Raw genomic sequence first — 26,058 nt, forward strand, 5'->3', positions numbered from 1 at the left:
TTAAAGAAAGTGGATCATCATAATTATGTTCATGAAATTTGGTATAAAAATGTATTTACATTATTAAAAATAATATAATACACCATGTACTATGTATCATGTAAGCCAACCAGAGCTTCAATTTGACCTAGTTCTTCTCTGCTAAGAGGTAGATCATACCAGTGAGGAAAGTGCAGTGACTCACATTGCTGTAAACAATGCAAAAAATCAACACAGCCATCTAACTTACTCCAAACCATTTTTGATGCACCACAGTCTTTTGAAGAGTGCTGTCGGCCGCAAGTACTGTTCTTCAAACAGCTACCTGTCATGTCAAGTGTGCTGCTGTCTAACCAGCCCTCATAGTCCACCCATGGTTTACGAAATATGGGGTCAAGTTTGATGATGTGTCCTTCTGTAGTGAACAGGTACTGTGAAGCTCTCTTATTCACAATGTTTTCTTTGTCAAATAACTACAAATAAGAATTAAATAAATAAGCTCATTCTACCTCTAGCAATTACACTTACTAAGTAGAGATATTTGGAGGTTTCACTTAGAAAGAAGCTTTCCATTCGATCTTCATGGCTCTTGTCCAATACATTATGTATTGTACTATAGCCACATCTGTTGATCACTAAAGCTGTCACATGCATCAAAGCCAATGTCACTGAACTAACTTATTCCTAGCGTGTTTCTCCAAGCTCTCAAGGATGTCACTACCAACGTAGAGGTAGAATGGATTACGAGTGGCCTTAACACAAAAACTAATAACATACAAAGAACACTATCATGATTTTACCTGATATAAAAGATAAGTTGATTCTATTAGTTCTGGCCTTAAGGGATAGAAAAACACGACAGGTTGTTTGCTCTTCCAGTCGAACCGTTCAGGAAGAGACTGGTAACGTCTCCAAATGGAGTAGAAGAAAGCATGAGTGCACACAGCCTCACTAATATCACCTATCAAGACCTGTAAAGAACACACACTACACTGCCTCCTACTTGAACCACACTGATACCTGAAGGCCAGCAAAGAAGGCAGACAATGAGTCGGTCCAATAATTACTAATCTTCCCAGATGTCATGTCAATATTAACATAATGGGGAGCATTGGTTAATCCTGGTAACCACTGACTACAGGCACGACTAAGATAAAAGAGCTACTCAAAAATATGAAAAGTACAGTAGCTGTTTACCCTTTTTTCAAGTATCTCATAATGCTATGGTAAAATTCATTGAACATGTACAGATCATCTGGATCGCCAAACATTACATAAGACTATTAAAAACAGTTAATAATAACACCTCTCTTATTATTAACTCTTGATAATAATAATAATGCTTGATGAACTGAGCCATACCTTTAATAGGTACTCATAAAATGAGTCCATTCCTGCCCCTATACCAGCCAAATTAGATTCCCATTGTACAGTCTGTATGTCAAGTGTGTTGCCTGTATAGGGATTGTGAATATAAGAATGTGTATTTTACATAATAATACCTAAAAGATATGACTTACCAACAAGTCCAGTCACTGGATCACGATGGTCCCACAATACTTTCACAGCTCTTCTGGCCTTCATTTCAAACACAGGGTCCCCCACTAGCCTACTCAGCAGCCCAAACTCTAGCACCAGTGACCCAGCACCTGCCGTGCAAGTGTGAGTGGAGCCGTTAACAGGAACACCCATACACAGGTTGACCTATAACAAAACATGAAAAATGGAGGATGCATAAATTGTACATCTCTGTAACACACCCTTGGATGTGGTATTCCTAGTTTGGAGTCATCAAAAGCTGTTATCAGACGTATTCCTAATTCGTGAGCTAACTCAAGCAATTCATTGTTATACCACTCCGGAGTAAGGGGACCAAATGGCTGCTCCTCATCCATCATTAACAAGTGGGCACTCAGTAATGCACCCAAAACTCTAACACATAAATTTTGTATATCACATGGCCATTTTATTTTGTATGTAATTTTTGGTAACCACAAAAAGTTATACAACATGCTCACCTTATGTTAGCCTCAAATACTTGTACGGTGGAGCACTTTTCAAATGATACATTGTCTATTACTAACTTGACTGCTCGCTGGAATTCGCTGTAGTTTCCCATTACCTACCGACACAATGCATGGTGTACAACCTAGCATACATATGCTTACTGCTAGAGAGTCCAGTGCGTCTACTAAGGTTAACGAATAATCTCCTAATGCGTCATTGATGTTAATATTATCACTGTGTAAATATATCTAGCTATGTAATTAATTAACACTTAATGGTACCACTCACGGGTTATTCCAGTCTCTTCCTCGCCCGGAGCAGTTTACGGGGTTAAGCTCATCCATCGGAAATGCGTGTCTTATGTAGTTATCGTACGCATCGTAGAACATTCGCCTGGCTCGATCCCGAAATGCTAATCTGAGTTCCTCAGGGAAAGGCTTGTGGATCAGGGGCGATACAGGAGTGTTCACCCATCCCTCCCTAATCTGAGTAAACAGTAGAATTAGCTGAGGGAATAGTAATCTAGAAATTATGTTCATTGCTATCGCTGTGATCCATAACCTAACTAAATTTTGCATCATATTCTAATAAATTCGCACACAACATGCGCGAAATTATACGAAGCTAAGTTGGGTACGCAAGAAGCTTGGATTGTATGATAGTCTAAATGTCAAGTGTCGATATTTCCAAGCCGTCCGAAGTCAAGATCAATCTCTATGACGCACTTGAAAACTCTCCACAGGTAAACAGCTAGCGAGCTATCTGGTTTATGAGCAAAAGTTGTCACCTTATTAAAACAACTAACAAGCTCGAGAGAGCAATTTAATACGTTGACAACGTGGGTGCTAAATGCGCCCTCGGCTAAATAGCTATATATCTTCAACGGTAATGCAATGTATGTATGCTGATATGTGAGGAGCACGTATGCAGACGTCCTTTTCTACAACCCTGTCATTTGACAAAATTGATAGAATACTATTAACTTGGGCTCTTATTTAGGTCCAAGATGCTGTAGACCAAATAGAGAGGGGTATGGCACCCTTGAATGACTACGTGTTCAGTTTACGAGATGCGTTTCAAATGTTTGTAGTTCATCAGGTAAATTAGCAGTAATTATAACCTTGTTAGTGACATTGATTGCTGCACAGGCTGAGCTACAGGAAAGCATGAATGCTATTGCTGAGCTCTTGTTGAAATTTGAGCACACTGGGGCCAGCCAGCCTGGCTCGTTTCTCTGCCATGCAATGAGTGAACTGGGAGGACAGTTAAAAGAAGTGAGTACAACTTTATAAATACGCGTATTGTCTGAAAGTATTATTACACACATGATCATTTCTTTATTGCCAATTATAAAGTATGCTGAGCTGATGCCTGAAGGAAAAAGCCTGTTTGTTAGTTGGTAATAACACGGTAAAGATGTGAAGAGCAGGCTGTGTGGTTTGGCTCCAAGAGAGGGAATGTACCTGTTAGCGCACTTAAGGGCTTCCCCATAGGAATGCTTGGTGAACCATAAATAAAATAAGTATTAGCTCATTGTGAATGTGTTACCTTGGGAAAGTATGAACTGATATGTGGACACATTGATAATCAAGACTCTGTAGTAAAGTCATCCATGTAGAGTGACTGACTAACCATTTCACTGTACTGTATTTAAGTGAATTGTCACTGTTGACAAGATGGCAGTCACTGTGTATATATGCCACCATAACACATTTATTATGTACTGGCTGCTGTTTTTAGTTGTGCGGCTGGCAAGAGATGTTAGGATTACAGTTGGCTAATGGAGTTATCCAGCCGCTAACTAACTTTCTATTGAATGACTTGACAAATGTTCAGCGAAAGAAGTCAGCATTTCAGGCAGCTGGAAAGGGTGGGTACCTCAATACTGGAATGTGGTATAATTTGCTATATTCCCTTGCTATATTGTTTGCAGAACACGATGATGTCACTGCAAAGTATAGTAAAGTATCTAAAGTCAGAGAAACAGAACGGGTATAGTATGTGTGTGCATTCATGCGTACATGTGTGGCATGCATGCTTGTTTATTTCTTCAGTCAAGATTTGATGCCAACTCAGATTTATATGCAGCAAGGAAGCAGTTTCATCAGGCTGCGTTGGCATACTATGTTGATCTGAACAGTGTGGAGTACATGAAGCAGTGTGTGCTTCTGCAATCAATGCTGTCGTTCATGCACTGCCAGGTGGGTGGAGCTATCTATTATTTTAATTGCTGAATGCACAAAAAATAAGTACAGAGATTAAGAATAAAGGCTTCCTCAAGGTATTTAAATGCAGGAATTAAGAAAAAATGTATTCTTAGGGTATTTTAAATTTTAAAACCACACATTTTAAAATGTCCAGCTGCAGTGTCATAACGGTGTGCCAAATATGGATATGGGTTCTCAATCCTATTGTGACCTCAGTAAAATATTCTGCTGTTTGCAATGGAATTACTAACTTAAGGTAGTGGACACTGAAATGCTTCAGAAGTTTTCTTACTTACTAATGGTGCCATGTTTACAGAAAACTTAGAAATATTTATAACAGAAAGGATAAAAATGAGCCCATTAGTTTTACAAGTTATAGTTATTGAAAGTGATTAGTGTGTGTGCTCATTTCCTGATTATATGTACATTTATAGTGTTATACTGATCATCAATTTTTGATTTGACCCTCAAAGTTCTTCTTTAACCTCATCAGTACAATAAAAGATTCTGTATGATAATTAAAGCTTGGATTAAGTTCTTATGTTCATAGGGTGTTGCTGTAGGAGGACAGAATTTTATTATTATTATTAACTGACCAGCACTGAAGGTCTGACAGCAACATGTGCTGCAGCCTTAGGATTACCTAACCTAATTTCAGGGACTTAGACTTAATGACTTGAATTTGTAGAGGTGTACCGATAATCAGATTGGCTAAAGTATTGGCAGGATTTTTTTTTACCAATATCAGTACGAAATGGCATGGGGACCGATATTGCTACCGATGTTTATACAGTAGCAATAGTTTGTTCATAAACAAATTATTCATTTACTATTTTATTTGTAAGGCTGTTCAGTACCAGTGGATTATCTGTAAGGCTTTTCAGTGGATTATTGTTCACTCTACAGCAAGTGTTACGCTATGAGAAGCCATACAATGCCTGTGATTATATTGTTGAAAAGTTTATCGTAGTTTTTTTACAAATGAACCAGATATATAGTTAGTACATTTATATAAGAGAACCAAAAACTTGCTGTACCAGCCATCTTCACAAGCCAGTAAAATGCGGAGTAATACAAAAATATCCATTCATGGTAGGATACATTAAAATGTTTGTGGCTGCCTATATAGTTTATAGTTTCCTGGATTGCACAACACAAGCCTATGAATATGGTACTTTGATTTGTAATGCAAATATCGGATTAACTATCAGTTATCAGCTTCTTTTGATGATATCAGTGTTGGATATCAGTAAATGCCAAAAACACATATCGATATACCTCTAAAAATTTGTTTGTTGGGACCAAGGCCTTTGTCCTTTTGTTGGGCCCAAAGCTTCCTATACAGCAGCACTTTATCATTCTTTTATTCTTACGTATAGTTGACTCACTTTAAAATGGGACATGAAGTTCTCACAGATGAAGTTGGAAAGTTCCTTACAAATGTCAATGTAGAAGCACAGAGGTGACTTGTTTTCCAATATTGCAAACTTAACTGCCACCTTAGAGCCAACAACCAACTGCAATACGAGTTGAAAATGATGAAAAGAGACAAAGAGAAAATTGAAGAAGACTTTACGTCATATTACAATCCTGACCCAGACCCTTCCAGTATGCTTTCTTTTATTTACAATTACATATTTTACTCAATGTGTTACCATTAGATCCATTTGCAGAGTGTGTTCCTCCCAATCTCAAACTCACTTATAAGGCTGGCTATTTGTTTCACAAACAGTAAGTCACCCTATAGTGTAGTAGACAATAGTAGTCAGGCAGTGTCATCATTACAGTAAGAACACTGGAAAGTGGGACCGATATTATTTCTTGACACGAGAGGGTTCCCTCTACATGCAGATCAACCACAAGCGAGATCCTGTGCTGGTGATGCGGGCGAGAGGTTGTGGGGTGACCCCTGTTAATATAGATGACAGGCGCTACACATTTGAAGTGACTCACTACAAGTTCAAACAGTAAGAAAAGATGGTGTAATTTGGTTTCTATATTGCTGTCCTTTTCTTGCCAATAGGCCATTGTTCTTTCAAGCAGAGAACGCTAACTTGCGAGATGAGGTTAGCTAACTTAATGACTAAACTTTTATTTGCTTTGAAAAAATTTGCTACTTTATTTAGTGGATAGCGACAATCCGAAATATTTCAGCATTTTCTGGTATTGAAGTGAGTGTTTCCTCTAATGGCTGTGTACATGTGTGATGTTATAACACGTGTACAGGTGCCTCCTGAACCTCCCATCTCTGCTCCAACTCGAGAGGAGATACAGTAAGTACTCTGTAGATTGTGGTAGATACTGCAGTATGCATTGGTGTGTACATCTTTTTCACCTGGTGCTTCTGGCTTGACCTTTCCATCTACCAAGCCTAAATGTTTCAAGGGAGAAAAATTTGCTGATTTTGCAAGTTTTGGGGGTTAGGCCAGGCAAAGTTGATTGATAGTTTCTCATCACCTTTCACCCTATAATTGATCACATGCACTAGCAATTTGATGTTAACTAGCCATTATTGACAGCTAAGAAAACATTTCTTCCTGCTTCAAGAAAGGTGATAAAACGTAAGCATAAGTCTTTTGATAATCATTGTAACCTGCTGTTCAGAGTTCAGAATAACAGGCTGTCATCTGTGATTTTCCGACCCAAAAGTCACAGTGACCGACCAAATTAAAAATGGTCTGACACTATTACATACCAAAATAAGCATTTAAAATACACTGTGTATGTAAACTGTTACTATTATGTACCAGTGGCTGACCATGTTGCATGTTGGTCTGTCATTTTGACAGATCACGTAAGAGACATTATGTTGAGCACTGCTGTTGATGTGATTTTGGTTCTCTTTTTTAACCGCCTGCCTGTATCAAAAATTGAGGAAGTGGCTGGTGAGAAACTAGCAATGTACTTTGCTTGGCCTTAATTAATTTTTAGCTACATTGCTCAACCTCGAAAATATTCCCCCTCAGAATATTTAGGGGAAAAGCTCTGTGTGTGTCATGTGGTGTGCACACATACATGTTTATGCGTTATGTGTATACATGGAACATTTTGTGTTAGGAATGAACGTAACAGGATTAAGGAGTGGGTTGAGGAACAGACCAAGAATAATGCACGGCCTCCATCACCAAAGAAGAAATCCAGCCAGCCGGGACCTGACCCTGACGTCTTGTCATCAGCCCTTTCCAAGTTGGCCAGCAAGCAAGAACAAGCAGATAAACAACGCGATGCACTAAGATTGCGGAAAGACCTCAATGAGTGTCATGCTCAAAGGGACCACCTAGTCACACAGAAGAACACGTTGGAGATAAAGATGGCTACACTGGAGCAGACTAAACAGCAACTACTTGAACAAGAACAATTTAACTATGTCCAGGGACTTGAGGAAGCATCAGATGAACAGAAAGATAGGCTAGCTAAACAGCATACAGAGAAGGTGGCCCAGTTACAGGGTGGTTTTGAGAAGCAGGTAGCAGAAAACTCTGAGGAAGTCAAACAGGTCATACTAAAGATTACTACATTGGAATCAAAGATTCATGATCTGGCGAGTCAACTTGTGCAGCTATCTTCAGAGGATGGCCAAGAACCCTTTGATATTTCTTCTCCAGAGAGCTGCGTAGTTGGTAAATACATTATTGCATACTAACAATGGTGTAGTTACTTTGTGTCACAGGTATACAAATGCTGGACCCTAATTTCAGCCAACAATTTACAGTAAGGTTTCTGGGTTCAACAGATGTCAAGGAACCTAGAGGTAGTTGTGTGTATTATTAGGTTGTTTGCTGTTAACTGTCACTGTTGCAGGCAAGGCCATGATCACAACTACCATCCGTAAAGTACTGGCAGCAAGAGCAATGCAGAACATTGTGAAAACACAAGATTCCACCATGACGGTGACAGAAAAGAAACTACAGTGAGTGCCTTGAACATTCAGCTACTGTCATAATGTCATTGTTCCCATTAGGCTTCTTGACTCTAAAACTAGAAATCCAACTGTACAGGTATGTAACAGTTTTTTAATATAATTTTTTAAAAACATTTATGTTCTACAGTTTTCTTGGAAGAACATACCTTTCTGGGGATTTCATCCTGACAATGAAAAGTCAGCAGAGTAGACAGTAATGTGTCCAATAGAGTAACACTTGCTATTGTTGTAGGTTGTTTGGTTTTACCACTGTCACCCAGCAGGGACGTGGCAACAAATATACTTGCCATGTTTTTGAGGCAGAAAAATCTGGCAAAGCTGTAAGTGATAGCAGATTGAGCGGTGTGTAGTATATGTGATTTATAGGTACTATTAGCCTTTAGCGATGCTGTGCAGGCAGGATTTGTTCCAGTGAGTAATTTTAGGTTAATGTGGGGTTGAGTGTACTTGTGTTTCATGCATATAGAAACAACCATTATCTAGAAAGACTTCAACAGAAGAGGTACCCATGGATATTTTTGCCATGTGTACATTGTGTTTTGTGTCCCAGGTACCTACTACATTACCATCAAAGACTGGTCAAACAATTGATACAATTTATGAGGACATTGAGTTTCCTATTCCGTCAGTTGTAATCAATCAACCATCACCAGCTGTTGTACACCCAGTAAATCATGACTACGATGATGTTGAATATCCTTCTCAGCCACTAGCCAGTGATCACTCTACAACTAGTAAAGCAACACATTCTGACACACCAGCAGCAGCAGCAACAACAAGTACAAATAGTGAACCGCTTTATGGGGTCATTCAGAAACGGTCACAACCACAGTCTTCCATAACTACTGAAGATGATGCTCCTCGCACCGACACAGAATCTCCACAAGCTGGAAGTGCAGTTCATGGGTATAAAATAAAGAAAATGAGTGAAGTAGATGATTCAGATGAAGAGAAAACACCACCACGCACTGAAGAAATGAACGAACTGATAGAGGATGATGATAAAGAATCAGAAAGTGATAATTATGATGATGCTATTTATGAAGTAGTCAACGATAACCATGACGATGATGACATATATGAAGTAGTCAATGACAACCATGATGATGATATCATTATATGAAGTGGTTGATGATAACCTATAATCTTATAATTGTAAATATGTGTGTTTCTAATTATTCATGAATTCATTTATTGAAGCAAGGTTTCTTGTAGGTGAAGTCAGGAAAATCCCTGTATGTCCGTTTCCTTGTCAGTCCAGTGTCACTTTTGCTTGAAATGTTTAGATCATAAAAGTTTTGTTGTGCTGTGTTCTCAGGCTGGGCACTATTAATATCAGGCACCATTGAACAAGTTGATAGTTCCAATTTTGAACAGTCTAGTTGTCCATTGTGGAAACTGAGCTCCAAGTCATCTGGGAACCATGAATCATCTACAGGGTGATTAGTTGCCTTATACACTGTTTACACAGAATGTATATCTGCTACTTAGGCCATACCAAAGTAATCAGTTTCAGTGACCTGGCAGGTCAAAAATCATTTAACTACAACTGACTGTTTTATTGGAGTTTATATGACTGCTCTATTAGAGTGTCTCAATCTTTAGCAAAAGCTAAACACATTTAATTTTGAGTCTGCCAAAGCACTGACCCGCAGCATCCGTGAAATGTAAGATCAACTTATTATGGCTTAATATCCAACTGCCATCTTTGCATTGGTGAATTGTACATTCATTCCAAGGGGTCAGAAACTCTTGAAATCTCGCACAGTTAGGATGAAATCTTATTTACTTTTTCCATGTAGCTTTGGATACTAAACATCAAATAATCTGGATACTGCAAAGTTTGTTTTTTTTCCAAATCCTGGTCTGATATCTCTCATACAGGATTTTTCTGAGTTACAGACCCCTTGGTTCATTATTCTTACCAAATATGGAATGAAATGATGTGTTACTTGTTTCACATTTCTTTGTTGGTTTTGTTTCACTGTCAGCCTCTTCTATTGACCAAAGAGATGTGCTGGGTGTAGTCTTAGCTCTATTCATCACCCATGGACATTGTTCATGTTGTTGATGATGCTTACCTGGCTGCTCTTCTGATGTTTGCTGGTCTAGGATTTTCAAAATTTTTCTTCATTTGCATTATTCTGCATGTAGTGTATGATATACTGTACTAGGAGACTTGTTAATATTTACCTAGACTGGTACAGTGAAGTTTGAGTCTTGGAGGGGTTTCTGTAGAATGGAATGCGTTGACTGTTTTCCCTCCTGTATTAAACTGAGGTACAAGGATAATACATGTATTTACAGGAGTTACTTATTCTTTGGCTTGGAGTAAGTGAACAGAACGGTCTGAACTGCTTCGTCATTGCCGCTTTGCCCCTCATTCATTTTTCTACTTACCGCTAATGATTTTGATTGGCTAAATACCGGTTACTGTAACACGTAAATTTACTAGATAAAACGGTTAGACACTAATTTGTTTTTAAGGAGGTCCTGTTCATACTATGCCGCTGCCATCTGCGCTACAGGAGAGGTTGCTGAAAAGAGGAATTATATCTAGAGAAGGTATACTTGCGCTTGTGCAGTTTTAAATAATTTAATCCCACAATCAGTAATTATGTAATTATTATTTCAATATTTAGATGTAGAAGAAGACACGTCAGCCCCAACAGGGTGTCCTAACAAGATCAATCCTTATCATGAGTGTACTGAGTATTGTTATGATAAGTACGGCGAGCCCAGAAAAGTACCTAACATACTTGTATGAGTATGTCATGTGGTATTACAACTAAATATTTGTAGAAACCAAAAGTTGACCCTCATGAAGTTGTCAAAAACCTGAGCCTACCTCCTAATTGGAAAGTGGTTAATGATAGTAAAACGTATGAGAGAAGTAAATTATATTAATTGTGGCTACAATTATCTTACCAGAAATCATCCGTACTTTTGGCACATCAAAACCAGTGAAGTATCATGGTATCCTCCACCAGGCTGTATGTTGTGTACATGTCTAGTGTATGTAATAAGTGGTGTCACTACTAGCTGTGTACAGAGGTGATGATCTTCCTCCTCCATTACCAACTGTATGGGATGATGATCCTGTTGATCAGGTCAGAATTTCCCTTAACTCTTTCTGCAATGACTTAACATTTATACTGAGCTTCTTTACCTGTATTACATTGTTTAGGAGCCTGCTGAAGAAATTATAGAACAACCACCAAAACCTGTTAATATAAAATCAAAAGGTTAGTGGCATGTAGTGGTCACTCACTTTTAATTATATATTGTATTTATTAGGAAAACGGTCAAGTTTATCAGATGCTTTGGATCCTATGGACCCTAGTGCATACTCTGATGTGCCAAGGTAAATCAGTGGTTTAGCCATTACCATACAGGGGCACATACACACCCCTGTATTTTATAATTTATGCCATTAATGAGTATTTGCCTTGCTAGAGGAACCTGGGCATCAGGTCTAGAAACTGGTGTTGAGGCAAAGACTGGTGTTGATAGTACTGCTAATGGTCCTTTATTCCAAATGAGACCATACCCCAGTCCTGGGGCCATTTTGCAAATGAACAAAGAAGGCAAAAAGAAAGATGAAAAAAGATGAATATTGTTATTAAATATATACATGCACATACACTGTAAGAATTATAAAAAATGATTTTATTGACTGGTCACACTGGATTTAGAGTTTCTCCTTGATTTATCTTCTTGCTCAAGGTATTCTCGCCTTACTGCACTGACCTGTGTTTCAAGTATGTGTTTGATCTTGCCAATAATCTCCTCTGTTAAAGAATATGTAAGTTACTATTTTAAACAAAGTGCATGTGACATCTCACTTGCATCTTTAGGTGAGGCCTCGAATAAGGTACTTTTGAAAGTTCCATCTTTTGCCTTTCGTACCAGTCTGAATTGCACCTTGTGTCCTCGTTCATCCACTAATTCACAATCACAGATTTGCTCCATATTGTATGATGACTATATTACACAGGGAGAAACTCAGTTAGATTCATACAATGAACTCGTACTCTTTTAGGATTGTGTTTTAAAAATTTGAGAGCTGACTTAGTACTGCCTCCCTCAGGGTTGACTTCAATCCACTTGCTAGAGATTGCTGTAACCAGTTGAACTTCCTTGAGTTCATGACACATGGACAAGACGGCTAACCTAACTGCACTGGAACATTGCTTCTAACTTTGTGTACTTGAGTAACAGAAAATGACTGAACATCAACAACAAATGATATAAACAACAACAATATTAATAACAACAACCTTGAATTGATAACTAGTGAGTTCTGCTCTGACTGATGACTGAAATTTCCCATGTCTGGAAAATGGAGAAGGTGAGCCATCTACATCATCTGTTGATGAGGGTGATACTGGTGGTGATTTGCCTACAAACAAATGAAGACACTATTGTTGACCACACTTAATTGCTGCTGACCTGTGTGTATCCTAGTTAACAAAAACTCGTCACTGTCTTGCACGTCCAGTGACTGGCTAAGATCAACTGGTATTCCAGGCAGGTCTTTCTTCTCCAGCTGAAAGTCTTGAGAAATAGCAAATGTTGCTAAACAATCATTGAATGTGTGAATGTATACCTGTTAAGGGACCTTTGTGCAGTTGCCGTCTCTTGATTACTTTATCAAATATTTCTAGCATCTTCATCTTTGGGTCTTTCACAGCTATGGTCGAGAAGCCTCCTTGATCAAAATAACTAAAGGACATGTGATACAGTGTTAATGTTTCACTGGATATTGTTTACACTTACACTTTTACTGCCATCTGAGTGGGATGCTGTTTCGTTTTGTGTTCTGCTCCAGGTGATGGAGGCATGTTTTTCTGCAATAATACAGTTGACATAGCTTTGTGTACTTTTCTGCTTTTCCAAAATTACCTCAACAATTCCCAGAGAGGTAAAACCAAATTTGCCTATTTTTTCTTCTGATCTTAATTCTACATGGAAAGTTTTGAAATAATTTAAGTTGGTCATCACCATACCTGGGAGATCAGTGTCAATGTCTCCATCATCTTCAGCTATCCTAACAGTGTATCTTGCTATCTTTTTCTGTATGTTACAATGAGCAAGTTGACCTGTATGACATTATGGCTTACAAATTTTACTGGCTCCTTTCTCCCTTCATTGTATTTCCAGAAAGACAAGCCAATTAAATCTTGAACAGTAGCTGAGTCTGACGAGGCAACATGCAAATTATTACTGTACAACCTATGCAACACACAGACAAAGCAAAGCTTCTGGCAGCAGTGTGAAACATGGCTATTGCCACCCACACAGGAGGGCTGTCCAGGTCTCACAGAAAGAAGCCATGAAACCCAAAGGTTTACAATTACATACAACTCCAACAGTTGACACCAGGCCACTCACACAACACACACAAATGTAAATTAGTGCCAACACCAACTCACTTAAAATGCAAACTTTGAGTGGTTCCATGTTTTCCTAGCGCCCAATTTAATACAATGCAATATTTAGCATATTAGCCACCACCTACCTCTCCTATTGCAAAGAATATGTTGAATTTACTAGTGGCCACAGCTCCTTGGTGACCCTGCACACCCAACATGTCAACAATACACAAACAGTAGCAGCACTAACCTCTCCATTATGCCTACTATAAGAGTAATAAGGGTTGGTCCTCATTACCTCTTCTTGCTGAAGTAATAAAGTCAACGGTGAAGGTACCTTGTCTGGCTTCTTTATATCCTGTCTTTCAAACACTGACATGTCCACTACTTGGATCACCGTGGTAACAAGTGCAAGTGTGGTACTCATACTACCTTGAGATGTTGACAAATCCTTCCATGTAATTTTCTTGCATTTCTTTTCTCCAATGGTATCCAATCTTGTCAAACACAGAAATTGTAGTAAAATATATATTGCAACCAACATACAAAACATCACAATAGGAATATCACAGAACCAATTACACCTGTTATCTCGCTGCACGTTGAACGCTACGCCTCTTTCTCTTGGTCGGCCAGACAAGGTGGGGCTAGTACTGATATCTAGTGACTTTGCTGCAAATAGTGACACAGTGGAGTGTTGCCTGCAGGCATGATGATTACAAACTGTTGGGTATAACCAGCTAGGTGCATGTATAGCTCACAATTTTCGACTGAGCCTTGAAGCACGTTTGTGAAACGACTGCTCATTGTTAATTTCCTTCTCCAGGTCTTCTGTAATCATGACTAACTCTGAAATGCCTGTACATGGGCATTATTTGGAGGTGTAAACAAAGATGGATTCGTCATTCTGCAACTCGCCTGTATCGTCACTAGTAATAAATGAGTGTCGTAGGTGCGATAAGAGGATTTTGGGATCATCTAGAAACGCCATAAAGTGTTCGTTGTTGTCACGTAACCGTAAAAAACCGAGTAGAAAACTAGACAATCTGTTCCAAACTTAAGCGTGTAAAAAAAATGATTATAGAAAAGTAGGGGATGGCCGCGTCAGAGGGCACGAGTGGGGATAACGAAAGCTCTAGCTTTGTTTCAGGGGAATGTCTATATGAACTATTTGAGCATTGTTTTAAAACTCCCTACAAGGCGAACAACGCAGACCGTAAGGTATATGGGGGACAACTGAAGACATTGTGCACAATGTAGTGATACGTTATTAACGGTTTAGGTGGATATTATTCAAAAGAGGTGTCTCCACTTGCTTGGCAAAGACTACCAAGTTAAGGAAATTTCAAACAAGAATGGAGCCATCAGCAATTACTATCCAGTAGAAATTTATGTACCTCTAGCCCAAATTTCTGACAAAGATTTGTAAGTCATTATTTATACAGTATCCACTGTAAAGTGTGTGTTACCACGGCTGCAGTGAATTCACCTTTCTGGCTGAGGCAAACTTTGACAAGCTGCGGGATTTAATGATATCTTGCCGGCTGGCAAGATGTCGTCAGAGATTTGCTGTTCCGGTTATGTGCTTTGATAATAAGGTATTATATCCACAAATGGTAACCTTTCTTTGCAAGAGTTTTGTTTGCATGCTCACTACAAATATGTTGTTAATACTGTCGTTTTGTTGTAGTACATTTGTAGGTCAGCCACATTAGCATCAGCAGCTGAAATTATAGGCAGAAGTGGAATGGAATGGATAGGTTGGCAAGTTTTAGTTTTACTGTTTTGCTCATCCCTTGTTTGTTAAGGTCTCTTCTCCACGGAAGAACCCCAATCTCGTCCAGAAGACAAGTTAGTTCCTGTTGACTGTTTTATTTATATGTATATCATGTTGTACAACAGTGGTAATGGTGATATACTGACTACTCAAAGATCCCAGGATATTAAGCTACTCAAATACCTGAGAGTATCCCTAATATGTGATTTGATGGTGGAAAACAAGATGATAAAATTTGGTGTCCCGTAAGTACCTACCCGTATGGTGAACAAGAGTTGGACACGTTATATCTAACTGTGTGTAATATTAGAGTAACTTCATCTGAGAAAGTGGACAAAGGTCATCGCTACCACAATGACTTCAACTTGGTATCCATGCCTTTTCCAGGTGTGCACATAATGTGCTCAAGGCACCATTACTCTATGGCTACTGCTGTAGGTTGTGAATTTTTCAAAGAATACCGAGAGAACGAGCATCTAGCACAAGGCCTTCGATACAATTGGTCACAGGTATGCAATTGTGTTTTTCTCCTTTTTGAATGCTTTAAATTTCTTTTTGTTAGCCAATGGTTGATGCAGATTTTAACATACCCCCTGCTCTATGCTACTGTGATCTCAACATCACATGGGAGAACTACCAGGTAAACCACACATTGCTGTTCAACTGTGTTACCTGTTTGACATCTCCATTAGAGTTGGGATTTGGTAAAGCTAACACAGAACTACATGAAATTTCTAGTACAAAGTGTTGCATTAGGTATCTCTGCATGTGTGTACATACATGCATGTTTGTAGTGCGTATGTGGTGTTCACATGTATTGCAACTTCTTGTATCTATAGGAGAGGGTGGTATGTTGATTCACTGTGTGTCTGGCTGGGATCGTACACCACTCTTTGTTTCATTGCTCCGCCTATCCCTTTGGGCTGTAAGTTACTATACAATCTCCAACAGTACTAATGCATGTGTGCAGGATGGTAAAATACACAAGTCATTGTGTGCAGCTGAGATTCTGTACTTCACCATAGCCTATGACTGGCTATTGTTTGGGTGAGTTATAAACTGTAAATTTTTTGTGGGTATATTACAGCACTTTGTGTAGTCATCAGTTTCTTGAACGACTCAACAAGGGAGAAGCTGTGAGTTGTGATTATATTTCTATTGTGCCATAATGAAACTGATTTTTGTATCACAAAAGATATTTGCCTTTTGCTTTGACTTTTTACAATACATCACATCGGATAGCTATTCAATTTGGTATGTATAACACAATGTCATTGATTTTTTTTAAATTACTTTCCTAAAATTTGCAGTAGTTTTGGTAAGAGGAATCATTCAGGAATGTTATTTCAGACGGACTCTGATCTCAAACTTGATGGTGAGTTGTACCAGCCATATGGTTCTTGTAATTCATAACATATCTACAGAAGTGACTGGTGATACCTCATCACGTATCCAGGAGTCTCCAACTGACAATGAAATGTATGTATTGTAGTACAGGAACCATTGTAGCTTGTTATGTACATTAACTGCTCTCTTACAGGTTGTATCTCGGTTCACCGTCCAAAGGACCATCCTACAAGAAGAGCTGCAGTTATCCTGTCTCCCAACCACTTAGTGTCAACTCACATCCTTCGGATGTATGTGATATTATTTAGTTACATATTCTATTTACTTGCTAATATTACAGCAAAACTATTCCACTTCGTATGGAAGGTGAGAGCTAAGAGTAGTAGAAACTTCCACTATATAGTTCTCTGTGTCTGTAGTTGGCAAGTTGTTCATAGTGAAGGAAGCTTAGGTGAATCTGATACCCACGCAAATCCATCAATGTTTTCGAAGTAAGTCATTCCGTACTTTTGTCTACCATTTTGTTGGCTTGCAGTGCAGACATGACAGCTAATCAAGAGAGTATTCGATGCAGCAGACTCAGAAATGTCAGATCAACATTCTGGAGGTTGTACGGTCAATTCTCGGATGAAACTAATCCAACGTCCTCCACAAGGAGTCTTACTGGATTTTTCAGTAAACTGGCCACTACTGTTGGAATGGGAAACAACTAAATCATCTCCTTTATTCCTATTATACATGACTACTATTATGTAGGAATTTTTGTAATATATTAAACTTAATTTTTTCATATTATTATGACGGTGTGTAATATTGTAATATAGAAAAATAATATAGATGCTATTATTGTTTATGTTTACATAATTTGATAGAGTGGGATTTGGTTCTTTTCTTTTTATTCACAACTGCTATTTTCTATGGTTCTCAGCTGCTGCTGTTTCCTTAGGTCTTCAATGTACTGAAACCTTGTAGTCAGATTTCCTTGATGAGTGATCAATGCCTATTGAAGAACCAACAGCGTTGGAATGACCAACAATGAAGCACTCACATTTTTAATAACATGTGACACATCCTCCTGTGATTCCATTGGCTTGTTAGGATCAACCTTCAGCTATTAAAGAAGACAATAAAATTCCAAGAATAACAAACAATACAACAGCTTACAAACTCTTTGATGTAGGGCAGTAACATTGTTCCAAACATGTTGGTAGATTCAAGGGGTAATTGAGCTGGTAGATTGTCTATAGACGACATTAGTACACCAGGTCCTGACATGCTGTAATTACACAGTATACAATATACCACTATATACTCTACTACATCATACGTGTTAGGGAGAGATTTTCCAGTGTGGGCATCATATAGTACAAACGGAGAATCAATCGATGTACAACTTGACATGAATTCAATAGAGCCCTACGGTACAGTAGTAGGCATGTACTGTATATGTACACAATCTTACATTAAGGTCAGCTGAAATATCACTGATGGCAAGAAGTCGTTGGGGAAGTTTGGGTGATCCTGTGAATGATGAGGCAAGCTCCCATTCCTTTGATTGTAGTTGTCGGCATTGTTCAGCTGACAATATCCTGGGACTACCAGGTGCCCAGTAGATTCCATTGACCAGACAAGTGGTGTAGGGTATTATCTACAACCCACAATCATTAATGATGATCTAACAAACCAATACACACCTTCTCATTGAAAGAAGAACGGAATTTCTCAGGATGATCCATAAACTCTTTAAAGACAAACTCGTGACCATCTACATGCTCCAAATGGTCTTTGGCATCAACAACAGTAGCATAAACTGTTCTAGTATCTACAAACAAACAATAATATGTAATTATAATCTTCACCCATGAGACACAGCGTATTAGAGCAACTCACTTCCATTTTCAATAACATCCTTAAGATCCTTAGGAGAAACATACTCGTGTGGCAATTCTTGAAATATTTCTTGAGCTCCCTATTGTTTATTGTGATCTGAACAGCCCAGAAATCATATCACTTACCTGTGAGACATTGCCTGCTCCAGTGAAGGTAAATACCATAGGCCCAAGAGTGTCCGGTAGTAAACCATATTGAATTTGTCTACCCAAACTGCTGATGGCTGATTTAGCAGCGCTCAAACTCGAATAGTTGTGTGCACAACCAACATGCTAAAAATGGACCAAGTAATAGAAAATAGTGCTACATTTAACCATCCAATAAAGCTCAACACATCAAATGTGCCATTAAAAAAACTAACAGCATCTAGCTATTAAACATTAAGCTAATATGACTAGTATTATGTACAACCTATAATCCTAAATATAAGTCCAAGTGTCTTCAATTAAAACCCCATCATCCAGCTCACCATGAACGGGGTGTGGTAACCAAGTGACAATAGACGCAGGCCCAGTCCATATAAAATATTTATCATTCCTAATATCATGGGTACGCAAGTATCCCACTAAGTGGGACATAAGCGGGACATGAGTGCATACCTGCCACTCCAGCCATCCTCCCAAATGCTACCAATCTTGCTCCCTTTTCATCTACCATTGTTTCATAATCCATAAAACACACTTTCTAGAAATGAAAAATACAAGCAAATTATTATATTGTCCACCAGTATATCATCATACACACAAGTTTGAGCACTGTACTTAGCATAAAACAGCACTTGGTTGCACGGTTGCTTCAACCTGTTTTTCAACAGTGTGTAAGGAAAGTCGTTTTCTTATTCAAGTACTGCCTTTCATTTGCCAACAAAATAATAGCCTGGACTTCAGTGTGAACTCACGTATGTCTTGTACAGTAGGAATTCCAGTGTTTACTGCCATTTATAGGACTCCAGTGGGGTCATGTATGTCTTGTACAGTAGGAATTCGACAGCATTTATTGCCATTTATAGGTCAACTATTACCAAGAGTTCATAATATATATATATACTGAGGAGAGTATCCTACTCTCATATACCCCTGTAGAAGGGCGTATCGTGAAGTTATGGCGTAACACTTCTTCTCTGAGTTTGCCAGTTTTTCTTTGTATAATTAATGATGTCATTAGTTGAACATGGTATCGATTGAACGCATGCCAAACAACGTCGCTAGCAACCAAATTAACTCCAGCTCTAAGCATTTCTCACTGAACTACAATCATTCCTTCATGGGTTAAGACCGCTTCGTAGGCGTTTCTTGCTAGGCCATTCATAAATACGGCTATCCTGAACGTTGCGAGTGATGGTGTTAACGATTCTTGCACTTTTATGGCTGCTCGTACATCACAAACCGCAACACCTTGTCGTTATGTCATAACTTCACAATACATCCTTCTACAGGGGTATATGAGAGTAGGATACCCTCCTCAGTATATATATTATGAATTCTTGCTATTACTCAACACCATGCCCATGAACAAGTTATTGTCATAAACCATAATATATACACAAAGGTAACTTTACCCGCCAAACAAATGCTATGTATGTACACATTGTGGTCAATCACTTAGCTCCCTAACTGTAGGAAGGTAGACAATTTTTAATGGAAGATTAATTGCAATCAACAAAGGTAGTAAAAGTACTGAACAATTGCCCCTAATGAACGTTCTATTAATATACAAAGCTTACACTTGTAGAACAGCTACCAACCTTTGCCACTAGAGTGTCCAACACTTTCATGTTCTCCGGCTGAGCCTTTATTGTGTGTGAAAAGAAGGCGTACCTCTTGTTAGGTAAAATACGTTCAGGTGGAATTATCTTGACGCCAAAAATTGCCTGTGCTTCGCTGAGGTCTTCTTGTATCACAGCTCCATTTAACCTATATTCCATGGCGGTGTAAGCCCGCCTTGACGATGGCTGTACAAGAACTTTAAATCCTTCTCGAACAAGCTGGCCTACGTGACTTGGACTCATCGGAGCTCTTCGTTCCCAAACACTTCCTTCTTCCCGACATATTCCAATCACTGGCTGCATGTTACTTGGTAAAGAAGTTGAAAAACACCTAAAGTTGGATCTGAAACGCCACATTTCGCACCTATTTATACTGTTCGAAGCGCTTAACTAAGTTAATGGGCGCTAGAGTATGCTACCTGGCAACAAAAAATGCGAGTGTGAGGGGCGTATCAAGGGTGCGGTATTTTTACTACGAAACACACGAAGAGTGGTCAGGCGAAGAGTTTATAACTAGGATCTAGGCGCCAGGACGACAGTTATCTATTCACGTAAAAATGAACAAGATTCTTGTTTTAGGGTCCGGCTACATGGCGAGACCCGTGGTATCATATTTGTCAAAGTGTCGGGCATTTGACATTACTATCGGTATGTTATTCAAGTTCTAGATGTGATTGTGATTCGTGTGTTTAGCCTCCAACCAACTCAATCAAGCAGAAGAAATAGCTTCACTTTATTCAGGGACTAAACCAGTTGAAGTTTCAATACACAATGAACCTGACTTGTCCAAGTTGGTCAAGAGTAATGACCTTGTTATCAGGTACAATATCCAATGAAATGAATATATTTATGCTAATAATGTTTTTAGCATGTTACCATTTCGAATACACCTACCAGTTGCCAAGTCATGCCTACAACATAAGGTGCACATGTTAACATCGAGTTATGTCAGTCCAGAAATGAAGGAATTGCACCAACCAGCCGTAGATGCTGGGATCATGATGGTCAATGAAGTTGGATTTGATCCAGGTCTTGATCATATGCTGTCTGTACAGTGCTTCGATGATGTGCATGAGAAAGGAGGAAAGGTACAAAATAGGTTGTTGTTTTTTTTTTGTATAATAAAAATGCTTACTATAGATTACATCATACACATCGTGGTGTACTGGTTTACCAGTACCTGAAGCTGCTAATGTCCCATTAAAGTATAAGTTTAGTTGGAGTCCACCAACTATATTGTTAAATGCTCTCAACCCAGCTATGTGCCTACAAGAAGGAAAGGTATGAATTGTCAGTACTCAACTACCTACTTAGGAATGTATTTATCTACTATTGATTTGTATGTTTTGAAAATTGTGTTTAGACTCTTATTGCCAAAGTACTTTCACTTGTATAGTAGGGCAAAACCATAAAAGTGTTCCCCCATGGAGGTCACCTAAGTTGTGTGACCACATTTCCTCCCACTCCCACAGACCATTAGCATACCTGAAGGAGAATTGATGAATCATTCTCAAGATCTTGATTTGAGCAGTATAATTCAGGAAGCAGAATTTGAAGGAATTATTAATCGAAATTCAACCAAATATATTGAACTGTACAATATTCCAGAGGTTCATTCTATTTTAAGAGGAAGCATTCGATATAAGGTATAGTTTTCTTGAAGGTTTAAGGGTTCTAGCATTTGTGTAGGGTTTCAGTGCTACCATGCGTAGTTTGCTGAGAATTGGTCTAATCACAGCTGAGCAGCATCCAAAACTTCAGCCTGAATCTCCTCCAATCACTTGGGTTAGCTACTTATGATTATATTTAGCTATGTATGGATTATATTACTTTATGTAGCAAGAATTATTAGCTGATCTGATGCATACAAAAGTGGATACATTGAAGGATGATATTTTAAAAAGAATTGATAAAGATAGTCGTAGCTTAAAAGACATTGAAGAGTGAGTCACCGTGAAATACAGGGGTTCATTGTTAATGTTGATTCATGACATAGTATGGGTCTCTTATCTACCGAGAGGGTACCTCTAATGGGTAGCCCAGCCCACAGCCTCACTGAACACTTAATGAGAATACTATCTTACAAACCTGGAGAGCAGGACATGATCATTATCCACAACATTATTGATATTGAATGGCCTGATAATTTAAAAGTAAGACAAACAAACATTGTCATACACTTACTGTGACCTACCCACAGGAGAGAAGAACTATTACACTAACCGACTATGGTGATCCCAAGGGTTTCACAGCTATGGCCAGAGGTGTTGGTTTTCCAGCAGCTATTGCAGCTAAGCTGGTATTAGAAGGTAATCCAGTGTTATATGTGGCTGTTGTACATCTTTAATTATCCATAGGAAAGATTGAGCGTAAAGGAATTGTGCTACCTTTAACAAAAGATGTCTATGAGCCAATATTGCAAGAGCTAAAGTCCTACATCAACCCAGCAATTGTAGAATCAACTCCTTTATAACAAAATTATTTTTTCAATGCAATTCTGAAGATCAATTATGCAACTGAATTAAAAATTTTATTATATTTATTTATATGCGTACATGTACATGTTCTGCCAGATTACAAAATCATGTGTTGTAATCCAAGATTGTGCTAGCTAAGCTATGGTGGTTAAGTACAGTGGAACCTCTCTTAACAAACTCCCTGAATTAAGGACACAATAGAAAAAATCTCCATAATAGGGACAAATATTTGGTCCCAACAGATCTGATTAATACAATTTTTTACCTCTGCAAGAGGAAAACCTCTATATTACAGCAAAATGGCCAAAAATTCTGGGTCCCACAATGTCTGTAATAGAGAGGTTCCACTATATAAATTGCATCAGTATGAATCTTTTTCTCATGGTCATTATCATATACATTAGCTATATTGAACATAATTATATGTACACATAATATAATTGCATTTATTTTACAATAAAAACACAGTACTCATATAAGGACCAGCCTTTTACAGAAGCAATACAACCTTAGCTGTATACAAATATTTAAGACTATAATGATATAATTATAAATATGGAATTAGCTAATCATTGGTGGATGAGTTAAAACTCTGCATTATATTTAGACAGCATCGTTTCCACTGATAGATGGCTTGTGATCACTCTGGAGTGGTGGTGGTGGTTCATATCTCGTGTTCTCATGAGGATGGTCCAATAAGACATCACCACTAATATTGTCCACACTGATATCATCTTGATTACCAGCTGGCTTGCTACAGACTCCATATACTGGATTATCTATTGCCTAAAATTACTTTAAAGTGTGATGGTACAAAGCAGAGAAACAATGTATTACCCCTTTGCTTAAGGCATCCCTGCCAGCGGATTCGCTTGCTTCAAAGTAAACAGGACTGCCACTTCTTTCAAATTCGGTTGTTGTCTTTGGGCTACCTCTTCTCTTCCAATATCTACATAATTATTTGTAAAAATGTCATCCTCTCAACTAGTAATATTGCCAACCTGTAGCCAAAGAATGCAACAAATGCCACAACAACACCTATGAGAATGAAGCCTAAAATTGCTCCTATTGATGCTCCAGCTTTCTCTCCTATAAACATGTAACATTATATTTTGAAAAATAAAGTAGATGTCATATATATACCTCCACTGAGGTCACTTTCATCTTCACTTTCTAATCTACCTGTTCCTCCACGATTTCTAGTTTCACATCTAGCTCCAATGTGAGTTGATGGACACCTGTAGAAATATAATACCGTACAGTAAAAAACTTTGGCGGTAAAAAAGTGTGATGAAACCCCTTTGTTGAAAAAATTGGCGGAAAAAACTTTGGCGATTGAAATAATATTCGCCAAAGTTTTTACCGCCAAAATTTTTACTGTACAGTACGTAAGGATATTAAACGACAAGGTGTCAACTCATCAGTTAAGTAGTGTAGTAAGTGTATAGGTAGCTAGTGTTGTTGTTATAGCAGTACTTTTGTAGCTACCAGTCTAATGACGTGGTAGCAAGGCGCATGCTTCTCTATCTCCTGCGATGCAGAGAGCGACCATATTTACTTTTCCAGTGAACTCCAGTAGCAGAGGTTATCACGTATATCAAAGTATTTGGCCAAATCCATCGCGAGATGATGAACTAGCTGACGTGCAAACGGGAAGCCAGTCGGAAATTCTATCCCAAGGAGTGCTTACAATGGACAGTGGGACAAATTCCTAGGAAGATCTCCAAAGCCAGCTCAATCTTTATTGCGTGGTGGTACGAACTGGCCTTCATCTCGAGTTGTAGTCACTCAATGTGCTCATGTGATAATCTAAAATAATTGGTGAAAAAAACTTTGGCAAATTGAATTCTATTTGCCAAATTTGTCAAAGTTTTTTACTATACGGTAAGGCCACGCCAATTCGTTTTTATGTTTCTGGTCATCTGAAGTTTAGTTTTAGATGCGGGCGGGCGGAATTTAGCAACAAAGCAATAATGAAGTGACTGCTCAATTAGAGTATTTTGTGATTTTCTGACTGTTCTATTAGAGTTTATCGATCTGTACTATGCACTATGCGCATTTCTTGCAGGTTTTCACTGATAAAAGACATATAATGACACATCACTGAGCAGTTAGATTTAGCATGTTTGTAGCAATTAACCCAATATTTGTTTCTGAAATCCAGCTTTTTCAAAAATCTGACGAGGGCATATTCGCCATGTATTTCTGAAATTTCACTTTCTGTAAAGAAGGATGCGGGCGGTGGACCAGAAACATAATTACCAATTGGAGTGACCTAATAGTACCAGATAAGCACTTACGAGCAAGTTGGGCCTGTGGGACTAGGGTTACATGTTCCTCCAGATGCACAATACCCATCTGGACAGATAGCTGTGTGTTGAAAATATAATCATTGTAATTGCTCATGTCACAGAGAAACAAATAATTATAATACTTACGGACTTCACAGGTGGGGCCTCCTAAGAATTCAGTACACTGACAAGTTTCAGGAGCTATGCATGTTCCACCATTCTGACATGGATTAGTGCATATAGCTGTGGACAACAAAACCAAAGATAAAATTGTACTGCATCTGACTACATAAATAAATAGCAAAGCTACTGTTGTTGGCTCCAACTTACGAGTTTCACATCTAGTCCCCGTGTAACCTTCAGCACACGTACATGTTCCATCAAACGGACCGCAAGTAGCTCCATTAAGGCAGTCACAAGTCTGGCTACAGTCTTGCCCATAAAATCCTTCAGGACATGCTAAATAACAAGGAAAAATAATGACACAATGAATTAAACAGTTGGACTTACTCATATCACATATTGTTCCTGTGTATCCTATAGTACAGGAGCAGCTCCCATCAATATTATTACAGGTTGCACCATTTTGACATTGGCAAGGTTGAGAACAGTTGATACCAAAGCTGTTCACGCATGCTGTAGGTTATAAAGATATAATACAAGTACAGTATATCAATGGTATACTAACGTTCAGAGCATGTTGTTCCCATGTACCCCACAGAGCAGATGCAGGTACCATCAACGTGATTACAGCTAGCTCCATTTTGACACTGACAATCTTGTTGACAGTTTTCACCAAATGTTTCTTCAGGACACACTGTTTTGAAAGAAATAGTTGATCTACCTAGTTTCTGGATCTGCAAGGGCTTACTGTCAACACAGCTGCTTCCAGTGAACCCAGACAGACATATGCAGGTCCCATCCACAGGATCGCAGAAACCACCATTGCAGCTACATGTCATCATACAATGAATACCAAATGTATTAGCTGGGCATGCTATAAAGAAAGATAATAGCTTTC

General features: G+C 38.5%; 9 protein-coding genes across 17 annotated transcripts in view; 4 read left to right on the forward strand and 5 right to left on the reverse strand.

Annotated features, from left to right (window-relative positions):
* On the reverse strand, positions 1 to 2,603 carry LOC136259920 (ER degradation-enhancing alpha-mannosidase-like protein 1). Of its 3 annotated transcripts, none has more exons than XM_066053486.1 (13): positions 2,275 to 2,603; positions 2,148 to 2,220; positions 1,998 to 2,101; positions 1,740 to 1,911; positions 1,500 to 1,683; positions 1,342 to 1,433; positions 1,177 to 1,259; positions 1,000 to 1,126; positions 780 to 950; positions 658 to 731; positions 508 to 604; positions 237 to 452; positions 1 to 188 (listed from the first exon to the last, which is right to left on the reverse strand). In XM_066053486.1, exons 1-13 carry the CDS (start codon positions 2,565 to 2,567, stop codon positions 90 to 92), a joined length of 1,785 nt encoding a protein of 594 aa, XP_065909558.1. In that variant the 5' UTR covers positions 2,568 to 2,603; the 3' UTR covers positions 1 to 89. The 3 variants fall into 3 exon arrangements, with proteins under 3 accessions (XP_065909558.1, XP_065909557.1, XP_065909559.1); XM_066053485.1 differs by having other exon boundaries at positions 1,482 to 1,683; XM_066053487.1 differs by lacking the exon at positions 2,148 to 2,220 and having other exon boundaries at positions 1,482 to 1,683.
* Positions 2,301 to 9,318, forward strand: LOC136259934 (uncharacterized). Of its 2 annotated transcripts, XR_010703395.1 has the most exons (13): positions 2,301 to 2,728; positions 2,986 to 3,084; positions 3,135 to 3,260; positions 3,727 to 3,856; positions 3,920 to 3,978; positions 4,041 to 4,187; positions 5,573 to 5,655; positions 5,698 to 5,801; positions 5,855 to 5,924; positions 5,981 to 6,160; positions 6,217 to 6,364; positions 6,420 to 6,466; positions 7,251 to 7,502. XR_010703395.1 is itself a non-coding variant. In XM_066053508.1 (11 exons), the coding sequence occupies exons 3-11, from the start codon at positions 7,504 to 7,506 to the stop codon at positions 9,236 to 9,238; spliced, it is 1,329 nt and encodes a 442-aa protein (XP_065909580.1). In that variant the 5' UTR covers positions 6,263 to 6,364; positions 6,420 to 6,466; positions 7,251 to 7,503; the 3' UTR covers positions 9,239 to 9,318. The 2 variants fall into 2 exon arrangements, 1 of the variants encoding a protein (XP_065909580.1); XM_066053508.1 differs by lacking the exons at positions 2,301 to 2,728; positions 2,986 to 3,084; positions 3,135 to 3,260; ... (5 more) ...; positions 5,855 to 5,924; positions 5,981 to 6,160 and adding exons at positions 7,864 to 7,944; positions 7,995 to 8,103; positions 8,155 to 8,191; ... (3 more) ...; positions 8,582 to 8,617; positions 8,666 to 9,318 and having other exon boundaries at positions 6,263 to 6,364; positions 7,251 to 7,813.
* On the reverse strand, positions 9,228 to 10,577 carry LOC136259953 (uncharacterized). 2 transcript variants are annotated; one of them, XM_066053534.1, is made up of 5 exons: positions 10,430 to 10,577; positions 10,309 to 10,380; positions 10,197 to 10,223; positions 10,041 to 10,150; positions 9,228 to 9,547 (listed from the first exon to the last, which is right to left on the reverse strand). In XM_066053534.1, the coding sequence occupies exons 1-5, from the start codon at positions 10,501 to 10,503 to the stop codon at positions 9,303 to 9,305; spliced, it is 528 nt and encodes a 175-aa protein (XP_065909606.1). In that variant the 5' UTR covers positions 10,504 to 10,577; the 3' UTR covers positions 9,228 to 9,302. The 2 variants fall into 2 exon arrangements, with proteins under 2 accessions (XP_065909606.1, XP_065909605.1); XM_066053533.1 differs by having other exon boundaries at positions 10,197 to 10,259.
* LOC136259950 (polyglutamine-binding protein 1-like) lies at positions 10,519 to 11,805 on the forward strand. Its single transcript, XM_066053529.1, has 8 exons — positions 10,519 to 10,680; positions 10,758 to 10,861; positions 10,918 to 10,997; positions 11,047 to 11,108; positions 11,158 to 11,225; positions 11,303 to 11,360; positions 11,413 to 11,479; positions 11,572 to 11,805. The coding sequence occupies exons 1-8, from the start codon at positions 10,620 to 10,622 to the stop codon at positions 11,726 to 11,728; spliced, it is 657 nt and encodes a 218-aa protein (XP_065909601.1). The 5' UTR covers positions 10,519 to 10,619; the 3' UTR covers positions 11,729 to 11,805.
* On the reverse strand, positions 11,711 to 14,559 carry LOC136259924 (target of rapamycin complex 2 subunit MAPKAP1-like). 2 transcript variants are annotated; one of them, XM_066053495.1, is made up of 18 exons: positions 14,409 to 14,559; positions 14,252 to 14,348; positions 14,075 to 14,191; positions 13,923 to 13,987; positions 13,741 to 13,874; positions 13,637 to 13,693; positions 13,551 to 13,584; positions 13,239 to 13,315; positions 13,125 to 13,191; positions 13,021 to 13,079; positions 12,895 to 12,965; positions 12,725 to 12,840; positions 12,568 to 12,672; positions 12,396 to 12,517; positions 12,289 to 12,343; positions 12,150 to 12,235; positions 11,961 to 12,099; positions 11,711 to 11,906 (listed from the first exon to the last, which is right to left on the reverse strand). In XM_066053495.1, exons 1-18 carry the CDS (start codon positions 14,479 to 14,481, stop codon positions 11,785 to 11,787), a joined length of 1,596 nt encoding a protein of 531 aa, XP_065909567.1. In that variant the 5' UTR covers positions 14,482 to 14,559; the 3' UTR covers positions 11,711 to 11,784. The 2 variants fall into 2 exon arrangements, with proteins under 2 accessions (XP_065909567.1, XP_065909566.1); XM_066053494.1 differs by having other exon boundaries at positions 13,923 to 14,191.
* Positions 14,380 to 17,478, forward strand: LOC136259925 (myotubularin-related protein 14-like). The gene is made up of 20 exons (XM_066053496.1): positions 14,380 to 14,711; positions 14,773 to 14,915; positions 14,971 to 15,088; positions 15,181 to 15,250; positions 15,299 to 15,341; positions 15,393 to 15,512; positions 15,578 to 15,654; positions 15,706 to 15,776; positions 15,830 to 15,907; positions 15,960 to 16,023; positions 16,107 to 16,192; positions 16,238 to 16,314; positions 16,367 to 16,403; positions 16,463 to 16,521; positions 16,578 to 16,642; positions 16,692 to 16,746; positions 16,808 to 16,904; positions 16,955 to 16,980; positions 17,034 to 17,105; positions 17,150 to 17,478. The coding sequence occupies exons 1-20, from the start codon at positions 14,586 to 14,588 to the stop codon at positions 17,325 to 17,327; spliced, it is 1,662 nt and encodes a 553-aa protein (XP_065909568.1). The 5' UTR covers positions 14,380 to 14,585; the 3' UTR covers positions 17,328 to 17,478.
* Positions 17,387 to 20,690, reverse strand: LOC136259929 (alpha-aminoadipic semialdehyde synthase, mitochondrial-like). 2 transcript variants are annotated; one of them, XM_066053503.1, is made up of 11 exons: positions 20,249 to 20,687; positions 19,104 to 19,188; positions 18,974 to 19,041; positions 18,630 to 18,776; positions 18,505 to 18,583; positions 18,309 to 18,436; positions 18,077 to 18,262; positions 17,942 to 18,030; positions 17,779 to 17,890; positions 17,663 to 17,725; positions 17,387 to 17,614 (listed from the first exon to the last, which is right to left on the reverse strand). In XM_066053503.1, the coding sequence occupies exons 1-11, from the start codon at positions 20,624 to 20,626 to the stop codon at positions 17,510 to 17,512; spliced, it is 1,440 nt and encodes a 479-aa protein (XP_065909575.1). In that variant the 5' UTR covers positions 20,627 to 20,687; the 3' UTR covers positions 17,387 to 17,509. The 2 variants fall into 2 exon arrangements, with proteins under 2 accessions (XP_065909575.1, XP_065909574.1); XM_066053502.1 differs by having other exon boundaries at positions 17,779 to 18,030; positions 20,249 to 20,690.
* The window catches only part of LOC136259932 (alpha-aminoadipic semialdehyde synthase, mitochondrial-like), a 13,719-nt gene continuing 8,325 nt past the window's right edge, over positions 20,665 to 26,058 (forward strand). The window contains exons 1-10 of one of the 2 annotated variants that reach the window (XM_066053506.1): positions 20,668 to 20,917; positions 20,963 to 21,089; positions 21,138 to 21,357; positions 21,410 to 21,550; positions 21,742 to 21,915; positions 21,959 to 22,054; positions 22,109 to 22,212; positions 22,266 to 22,422; positions 22,470 to 22,578; positions 22,627 to 22,823. In XM_066053506.1, the coding sequence (XP_065909578.1) occupies positions 20,827 to 20,917; positions 20,963 to 21,089; positions 21,138 to 21,357; positions 21,410 to 21,550; positions 21,742 to 21,915; positions 21,959 to 22,054; positions 22,109 to 22,212; positions 22,266 to 22,422; positions 22,470 to 22,578; positions 22,627 to 22,742 (1,335 nt within the window). In that variant the 5' untranslated portion in view covers positions 20,668 to 20,826 and the 3' untranslated portion in view covers positions 22,743 to 22,823. Of the gene's footprint in view, positions 20,918 to 20,962; positions 21,090 to 21,137; positions 21,358 to 21,409; positions 21,551 to 21,741; positions 21,916 to 21,958; positions 22,055 to 22,108; positions 22,213 to 22,265; positions 22,423 to 22,469; positions 22,579 to 22,626; positions 22,824 to 26,058 lie in introns of those variants that run through there. The other variant, XM_066053507.1, reaches the window with a different exon arrangement.
* LOC136259903 (fibropellin-1-like) overlaps positions 23,331 to 26,058 on the reverse strand; it is a 17,476-nt gene continuing 14,748 nt past the window's right edge. For both annotated transcript variants that reach the window (XM_066053462.1, XM_066053461.1), the window contains 9 exons: positions 25,726 to 26,034; positions 25,548 to 25,673; positions 25,368 to 25,496; positions 25,185 to 25,280; positions 25,047 to 25,116; positions 23,890 to 23,984; positions 23,748 to 23,835; positions 23,584 to 23,695; positions 23,331 to 23,532 (listed from right to left, as the gene is read on the reverse strand). In XM_066053462.1, coding sequence (XP_065909534.1) covers positions 23,350 to 23,532; positions 23,584 to 23,695; positions 23,748 to 23,835; positions 23,890 to 23,984; positions 25,047 to 25,116; positions 25,185 to 25,280; positions 25,368 to 25,496; positions 25,548 to 25,673; positions 25,726 to 26,034 — 1,208 coding nt within the window. In that variant the 3' untranslated portion in view covers positions 23,331 to 23,349. The remainder of the gene's footprint in view (positions 23,533 to 23,583; positions 23,696 to 23,747; positions 23,836 to 23,889; positions 23,985 to 25,046; positions 25,117 to 25,184; positions 25,281 to 25,367; positions 25,497 to 25,547; positions 25,674 to 25,725; positions 26,035 to 26,058) is intronic.

This window comes from Dysidea avara, chromosome 7 (genome assembly GCF_963678975.1).
Source record: "Dysidea avara chromosome 7, odDysAvar1.4, whole genome shotgun sequence".
NCBI classification, from domain to species: Eukaryota; Metazoa; Porifera; class Demospongiae; order Dictyoceratida; family Dysideidae; genus Dysidea; species Dysidea avara.

What these genes read in the sequence shown, in the direction of transcription:
- LOC136259920 (XM_066053485.1), bottom strand. Translation starts at nt 2,567, where the DNA reads ATGATGCAAAATTTAGTTAGGTTATGGATCACAGCGATAGCAATGAAC. An exon ending in ACGCACTGGACTCTCTAGCA is followed by an intron (nt 2,102 to 2,147) that starts GTAAGCATATGT and finishes TTGTGTCGGTAG; the next exon opens with GTAATGGGAAACTACAGCGA. An exon ending in CAACTTATCTTTTATATCAG is followed by an intron (nt 732 to 779) that starts GTAAAATCATGA and finishes TTTTGTGTTAAG; the next exon opens with GCCACTCGTAATCCATTCTA.
- LOC136259929 (XM_066053502.1), bottom strand. Translation starts at nt 20,626, where the DNA reads ATGTGGCGTTTCAGATCCAACTTTAGGTGTTTTTCAACTTCTTTACCA. An exon ending in TGGACACTCTAGTGGCAAAG is followed by an intron (nt 19,189 to 20,248) that starts GTTGGTAGCTGT and finishes TTTCATTTCTAG; the next exon opens with AAAGTGTGTTTTATGGATTA. An exon ending in GTTCTTCTTTCAATGAGAAG is followed by an intron (nt 18,263 to 18,308) that starts GTGTGTATTGGT and finishes TGTGGGTTGTAG; the next exon opens with ATAATACCCTACACCACTTG.
- LOC136259934 (XM_066053508.1), top strand. Translation starts at nt 7,504, where the DNA reads ATGGCTACACTGGAGCAGACTAAACAGCAACTACTTGAACAAGAACAA. An exon ending in TTTCATCCTGACAATGAAAA is followed by an intron (nt 8,293 to 8,347) that starts GTCAGCAGAGTA and finishes CTATTGTTGTAG; the next exon opens with GTTGTTTGGTTTTACCACTG. An exon ending in GAAAGACTTCAACAGAAGAG is followed by an intron (nt 8,618 to 8,665) that starts GTACCCATGGAT and finishes TTTGTGTCCCAG; the next exon opens with GTACCTACTACATTACCATC.
- LOC136259950 (XM_066053529.1), top strand. Translation starts at nt 10,620, where the DNA reads ATGCCGCTGCCATCTGCGCTACAGGAGAGGTTGCTGAAAAGAGGAATT. An exon ending in GTGGTTAATGATAGTAAAAC is followed by an intron (nt 10,998 to 11,046) that starts GTATGAGAGAAG and finishes TTATCTTACCAG; the next exon opens with AAATCATCCGTACTTTTGGC. An exon ending in ATGGTATCCTCCACCAGGCT is followed by an intron (nt 11,109 to 11,157) that starts GTATGTTGTGTA and finishes TGTCACTACTAG; the next exon opens with CTGTGTACAGAGGTGATGAT.
- LOC136259953 (XM_066053533.1), bottom strand. Translation starts at nt 10,503, where the DNA reads ATGAATGAGGGGCAAAGCGGCAATGACGAAGCAGTTCAGACCGTTCTG. An exon ending in ACTTCACTGTACCAGTCTAG is followed by an intron (nt 10,260 to 10,308) that starts GTAAATATTAAC and finishes CACTACATGCAG; the next exon opens with AATAATGCAAATGAAGAAAA. An exon ending in AACATCAGAAGAGCAGCCAG is followed by an intron (nt 10,151 to 10,196) that starts GTAAGCATCATC and finishes GGTGATGAATAG; the next exon opens with AGCTAAGACTACACCCAGCA.
- LOC136259925 (XM_066053496.1), top strand. Translation starts at nt 14,586, where the DNA reads ATGGCCGCGTCAGAGGGCACGAGTGGGGATAACGAAAGCTCTAGCTTT. An exon ending in AGTACAAAGTGTTGCATTAG is followed by an intron (nt 16,024 to 16,106) that starts GTATCTCTGCAT and finishes TTGTATCTATAG; the next exon opens with GAGAGGGTGGTATGTTGATT. An exon ending in TCAACTCACATCCTTCGGAT is followed by an intron (nt 16,905 to 16,954) that starts GTATGTGATATT and finishes CTAATATTACAG; the next exon opens with CAAAACTATTCCACTTCGTA.
- LOC136259924 (XM_066053494.1), bottom strand. Translation starts at nt 14,481, where the DNA reads ATGGCGTTTCTAGATGATCCCAAAATCCTCTTATCGCACCTACGACAC. An exon ending in ATAGTAGGCATAATGGAGAG is followed by an intron (nt 13,694 to 13,740) that starts GTTAGTGCTGCT and finishes TTGGGTGTGCAG; the next exon opens with GGTCACCAAGGAGCTGTGGC. An exon ending in ACTCAAAGTTTGCATTTTAA is followed by an intron (nt 13,316 to 13,550) that starts GTGAGTTGGTGT and finishes TTGCCTCGTCAG; the next exon opens with ACTCAGCTACTGTTCAAGAT.